The following is a 6581-nucleotide window of genomic DNA, read 5'->3' on the forward strand; positions in this document are numbered from 1 at the left end:
CTTTATTCGGGAACGGGAATTCCCGCAGGTTAATATTTGTTCCTTTCTTTTGCGCGTTCGTTTTGTCTGTCATTTTTTCGCACGGAGTGGAATTCATTTTTGTCGGTCGCACCAAACAAGATGAACGCTGTCTTTTTTTTTACGTCACAATAGTGCGTACATTTTTTTTTAAACAGACGTTACAACAGTACATTTAGCAGTGTAAAGTTTTACTACCGCAGGTAAGTTTCTAAGCTTTTTGTGTCCTATCAACTTATATTTATGCATTTAGATAGATCTATATGTTAGAGATCTAGATCTAGCAAGTCGTTTTTGCATTTAAGTTATGCTTTTAAATAAAATATGTAGTGTGTGTGTATATTTCTTCTGTGGGAATGCAGTTTATCATTAAAGTGGGGTGTCTTTTTAGTTTCCTACTTTCTGTCGTATATTAAACGCTTGCACTACATGAGATTTCAGATTACGGTTATTATTACTGATAAGTGATAGGGTAATTAAGTGTAACATGAAAGTTTGTTTCTGTCGGTATTATGATTAAGGTCGGGGTAACGATTACTTTTAGTCTCCAAGCCAACAGACAGCAGCGAAAAAAATATGGGCATGCTCTACTCAATGAGTATATATAGGTTTCTAAATTTCGTATGTTACATAGATTAATAACCTCATGTTACATTAAAATGAAAGGTTTAAAACAATTAGCTGTTTTGTTGAAATGAGCTGCACATGAAAATTAAAATACTGTTTTTTTTTCAAATTAGACTGTTTGCAGCCCTCTTTACAGCATTGTGTCGCAGTTGTGACAGCCAAACATAATCTGTGTCGACTTTACAGTATGTCGCAGTTTTGACAGCCAAATACCATCTGTGTCGACTTTACAGTGTGTCGCAGTTTTGACAGCCAAATACCATCTGTGTCGACTTTACAGTGTGTCGCAGTTGTGACAGCCAAACATAATCTGTGTCGACTTTACAGTATGTCGCAGTTTTGACAGCCAAATACCATCTGTGTCGACTTTACAGTGTGTCGCAGTTTTGACAGCCAAATACCATCTGTGTCGACTTTACAGTGTGTCGCAGTTGTGACAGCCAAACACCATCTGTGTCGACTTTACAGTGTGTCGCAGTTGTGACAGCCAAACATTACTATCGTCCTCACGTTTTCTTACGACTCACGTGGCGTAAATGGTATGGGCCTTAATGATTGCCAGGTTTCACCATATTGCCTAAGGCGTTTCAGCTTAAACGTTATCACATAAATGCCTCCGAAAAATATTGCATGTTTTGAAATATTGGAGCAACGAGAGGCCAGACTAAAGTATAAAAGAGAGAAAGCTGCAGCATTTAAAGAAAATGAGACCCCAGAATCCAAAAAAGCTAGACTAGATGCAGATAGAGATAAAGCTGCTGCAGCACGAAGAAATGAAAAACCTGAAGTCAGAGAGGCTCGGTTAAAAGCTGTGAGAGATAAAGCTGCTGCAGCACGAAGAAATGAAAAACCTGAAGTCAGAGAGGCTCGGTTAAAAGCTGTGAGAGATAAAGCTGCTGCAGCACGAATCAATGAAAAACCTGAAGTCAGAGAGGCTCGGTTAAAAGCTGTGAGAGATAAAGCTGCTGCAGCACGAATCAATGAAAAACCTGAAGTCAGAGAGGCTCGGTTAAAAGCTGTGAGAGATAAAGCTGCTGCAGCACGAATCAATGAAAAACCTGAAGTCAGAGAGGCTCGGTTAAAAGCTAAGAGAGATAAAGCTGCTGCTGCACGATTAAATGAAAAACCTGAAGTCAGAGAGGCTCGGTTAAAAGCTATGAGAGATAAAGCTTCAACTTCGAGATCAAACGAAACCATTGAAGTTAGAGAAGCAAGACTTGCAACTGATTTATTAAGGCATCGTGTTGCTGCACTACATGAAATTACAGAGAATTTTGAGTCTAGGCTTGCTGCCAAGAGAACAATGACAAATCAAGATAGAAGCGCAGAAAACGATTCTCAGAAGCAAGCTCGATTAACGGCAGATAATTTCCGGACGACCATTAAAATAAATAATGAGAATACTGAGGAGAGAGAAGCCCGACTTGATGCTAAAAGTACCAAAAATAGGCTGAATGAAAGAGAAGATTATCAAACGCAGTTTAAAATGATGGCCCTAAACTACGAAGCAAACATTAGCTACGACAATAACCCACACATAATGATTGGAGAAATGGCAAATGTTTGTCATCACTGCAAAGCTGTCAAGTGGAAAGGAGAGCCACCGGGTATGTGCTGTTCTAATGGGAAAATCAAACTGATTCAGCAAGAATCTCCCCCAGAGCCACTCAAGTCTTTAATGTCCGGCGATACCTCTCACTCTCGGCATTTTTTATTAAATATTAGAAAATATAACAGTTGCTTCCAGATGACTTCATTTGGAGCAACTAAGGAAATAAGAGAAAAAGGGTTCATGCCAACTTTTAAAGTTCAAGGGCAGGTGCACCATTCTATCGGGTCACTTCTTCCAGCAAAAGAAGAGGAATCAAAGTTTCTTCAAATTTACTTCATGGGAGACGAAACAAAACAAGTGAACCAAAGATGTGCAGCTGTCCAAAAAGTCAGAAAACCTATTATTGAGAGCCTTCAGGTGTTTCTACACCAGAATAATCAATATATCCGTCTATTTAAAAACGCACTTGAAAAAATGCCAACGAATGAGTATAAAATAATCATTAAGGCGGATAAAGTGCCACAGGGTCAGCACCCAGGGAGGTTTAATGCACCAACAATGAATGAAGTCGGCATCGTGATGGTTGGGAACGATTTCGAAAGAAGAGATATCGTACTTCATAAAAGAAACGACACGCTGCAGCGCGTCGTTGAAACACATAGGTCGTACGATGCCCTTCAGTACCCCATAATCTTCTGGCAAGGAGAAGATGGCTATTTCTGTGGCATCCCGCAAGTGGATCCTCTAACGGGCACTGCTCTGGCTCACAAGAAAGTTTCAGCCATGGCATTTTATGCCTACCGCATAATGTTGCGAGAGAATGAGGAAAACCACATTTTGAAATGCAGACAACTATTTCACCAATTTATTGTTGACATGTACGCTAAAATAGAAAGCGAGCGCTTGATGTATATTCGTTATAACCAAGCGAAACTTCGAAGTGAAGAATACATTCATCTAAAAGATGACATTAACTCCACGGATTTTGACCCGAATCAAATAGGAAAAATGGTGATACTTCCGTCATCTGTGACCGGTAGTCCACGCCACATGCATGAATATTCTCAAGATGCCATGGCGTATGTCAGAAGGTATGGAAGACCAGATTTATTTATCACATTCACGTGTAACAAAAGTTGGTCGGAAATACGGAATAATTTAATGCCAGGACAGAACGCCACTGATCGACATGACCTGATTGCTCGGGTTTTTAGGCAGAAGCTGGTAAAAATGATCAGCCTAATAACCAAGTCAGGCATATTCGGAGAAACTCAGTGCTGGGTGTACACAGTTGAATGGCAAAAGAGAGGTCTTCCCCACGCACATATTTTGGTCTGGTTGCAAGAGAAAATTAGACCGAATGACATTGACAGAGTCATACGTGCGGAACTGCCAAATCCAGTAGAAGATCCCATCTTATATGAAATAGTTCTAAAGCACATGATCCATGGACCATGTGGGGTCCTGAATAGAATGTCACCCTGCATGGTGAACGGTCATTGTTCGAAAAGATATCCGAGGAGTTTTTTGGACGAGACCCAGACAGGAGCAGACAGCTATCCGCTTTACAGAAGAAGAACGCCTCAAAATGGCGGATTCACTGGAAAAATATACACCCGCTGTGCATCTGGCTATCAAGAAATTGAAATAGATAACAGGTGGGTGGTGCCCTACAACCCTTTTCTATGCCGAGTATTTCAGGCACATATAAATGTAGAACTCTGCAGCAGTGTGAAGTCCATCAAATACATCTGCAAGTACATACACAAAGGCAGTGACCAGGCTGTATTTGAACTTAAAAAATCTGGAACCTCAATTGATGAAGTTACTGCTTTCCAGTTAGGCAGATATATAAGTAGTAATGAAGCCGTGTGGCGGATTTTAGGCATGCCAATTCATGAACGTGAGCCAACAGTTGTGCATCTAACCGTACATCTAGAGAACGGACAAAGAATTTATTTTAAGCCGGACAACCTTCTGCAGAAAGTTAATAGTCCACCAGCAACAACCTTAACTGCATTTTTTGAACTGTGCCAAAATGACCCGTTTGCTAAAACTCTTTTGTACTGCGACGTTCCTCAGTATTATACTTGGAACAATTCAAAAAAAAAAATTATTAGACGCAAGCAGGGTAAAGCTGTTGAAGGTCACCCAGAAATCCGGTCTTGTGCGGCTCTCGGTCGCGTGTACACCGTACACCCATCAAATGATGAATGCTTTTTCTTGCGTTTACTCCTGCATGTGCAACATGGACCTACATCTTTTCTCGATCTCAAAAATGTGAATGGACAAATGTGCAAGACGTTTAGAGAGGCATGCGAGAGACAAGGGCTCTTAGAAAATGACAAACATTGGGACACTGCGCTTGAAGAAGCGAGTGCTACAAAATCACCCACAAAGTTAAGACATTTATTTTGTCTGCTTCTGACATCTTGCTCAATGTCAAATCCACTCAACCTGTGGGAAAAATACAAAACTTCTATGAGCGAAGATTTTCAAATCAGAAGACATACTACTTTTAATGTTGATTTGAATTCAAATCAAGAAAGTTTCAACCAAACTTTATGTGCGCTGGAAGAACACATCGCTTCAATTAATGGAAAGTTGCTTAGAGAATATGGTCTACCCTCACCTGACCGGGTTCTAGCGGCCTGCTCCGAAATAGTTCGCGAAACTAATTACAACGTCTCAGAACTAGCTGAATACGTTTTAATCAATGAACCTCTTTTGCTACCAGAACAAAAACTAGCATACGAAACAGTTTTACAACGTGTTCGACAAAACGAAGGAGGTATTTTATTTATCGACGCCCCTGGAGGAGGTACCGGGAAAACATTTGTTTTAAATCTCATTTTAGCAAAAGTGCGTCAACAGCAAAAGTTGGCCATAGCTGTAGCGTCATCGGGTATTGCAGCTACGCTACTTACAGGAGGCCGCACAGCGCATTCAACATTTAAGTTGCCTTTGAACATTCCTCACTCAGATGTTCCTATTTGCAACATATCTAAACAATCAGAAAAAGGAAAGCTGCTTAAGCAGTGTGCCATTATCATCTGGGACGAATGCACAATGGCTCATAAAAAGGCACTGGAGGCCCTGGGTAGGACACTCCAAGACATAAGGTCAAATAGCGCCGTGATGGGCGGAGTCGTTTTAGTTTTGGCTGGGGATTTCAGGCAAACTTTGCCCGTAATTCCCAGATCAACAATGGCCGACGAGCTAAACTCCTGCCTCAAGGCGTCCTACCTCTGGAATGATATAACAGAGCTTAAATTGAAGCAAAAAATGAGGGCAAAATTAAGCGGCGATTCCTCTGCTAATCGATTTGCTTTGCAACTTTTAGATGTCGGAAACGGCAAAATAAAACCCGACAAAATAACCGGACTTATTGAATTTTCAAACGATTTCTGCAAATTAGTGAGAACCTGTGACGAACTTAAAGACAGCGTCTATCCTAATTTAGAAGCAAATTTCAAAAATCACCAATGGCTTTGCGAGCGTGTAATTCTGGCTCCAAAAAATGAATTGGTTTTCAAGCTTAACATAGAAATTCAAAACTTGCTACCAGGAGATACCAGGATTTATAAGTCTGTAGACACTGTGCTGGATCCTGACCAGGCTGTACATTATCCGACCGAATTTTTAAACTCCCTGCAACCCAGCGGAATGCCTCTGCATGAGTTGACACTTAAAGTTGGATCTCCTATTATTCTACTAAGAAACCTTGATCCGCCAAAGTTATGTAACGGTACCAGACTAAGCATAAAAAAGCTGTATTCACATATAATCGAAGCTACTATAATGAATGGATCTGGGAAAGGGGAGGATGTTTTTATACCACGAATTCCACTAATTCCCACAGACCTCCCTTTTGATTTTAAGAGGTTACAATTTCCCGTTCAGTTGGCATTCGCCATGACAGTGAACAAAGCCCAGGGCCAGTCAATGTCCGTGGTAGGAGTCAATTTGGAAACCCCTTGCTTCTCTCATGGACAATTGTATGTTGCCTGTTCGAGGGTCGGAAATCCAAACAACCTTTTTATTCTAACAACAGAAGGAAAGACGAAAAATATAGTTTACCAGAAAGCTCTTTTATAGACAACTGCACCAAAATACAAGAAGATATACCATTTTATCTAATATAAATATCCAAAACCTTGACTTGCAGTTCAACAAATTCTATTTGCGCTGCATGAAGTTCGAATTTAGAACATATCAGGGCAGATAAAATTGTCAGAGCAATTTCTGTACGTTACATGTGTAACCAATGAATTAAAGTTTATCAGCTATGTATTTATTCAGATAATTTGCCTTATCTACTAATCAATAAGTAATTTCTTTGTGTAAATTATGAATTGTTTCTTCATTTGTACACTGTATATAA

General features: G+C 40.2%; 1 protein-coding gene across 1 annotated transcript; it reads left to right on the plus strand.

Moving 5' to 3' along the window:
* The first annotated feature begins 1255 nt into the window (after nt 1–1255).
* On the plus strand, nt 1256–6295 carry LOC131944311 (uncharacterized). Its single transcript, XM_059304868.1, has one exon. The coding sequence runs from the start codon at nt 1256–1258 to the stop codon at nt 6293–6295; it is 5040 nt and encodes a 1679-aa protein (XP_059160851.1).
* Nucleotides 6296–6581: the final 286 nt, after the last annotated feature.

Source organism: Physella acuta, unplaced genomic scaffold (genome assembly GCF_028476545.2).
Source record: "Physella acuta isolate Inbredline_101_S28 unplaced genomic scaffold, ASM2847654v3 ptg000488l, whole genome shotgun sequence".
Classification (NCBI taxonomy): Eukaryota; Metazoa; Mollusca; class Gastropoda; family Physidae; genus Physella; species Physella acuta.

Bases quoted from the DNA above. Each gene is read 5' to 3' on its own strand.
- LOC131944311 (XM_059304868.1), top strand. From the start codon at position 1,256: ATGCCTCCGAAAAATATTGCATGTTTTGAAATATTGGAGCAACGAGAG.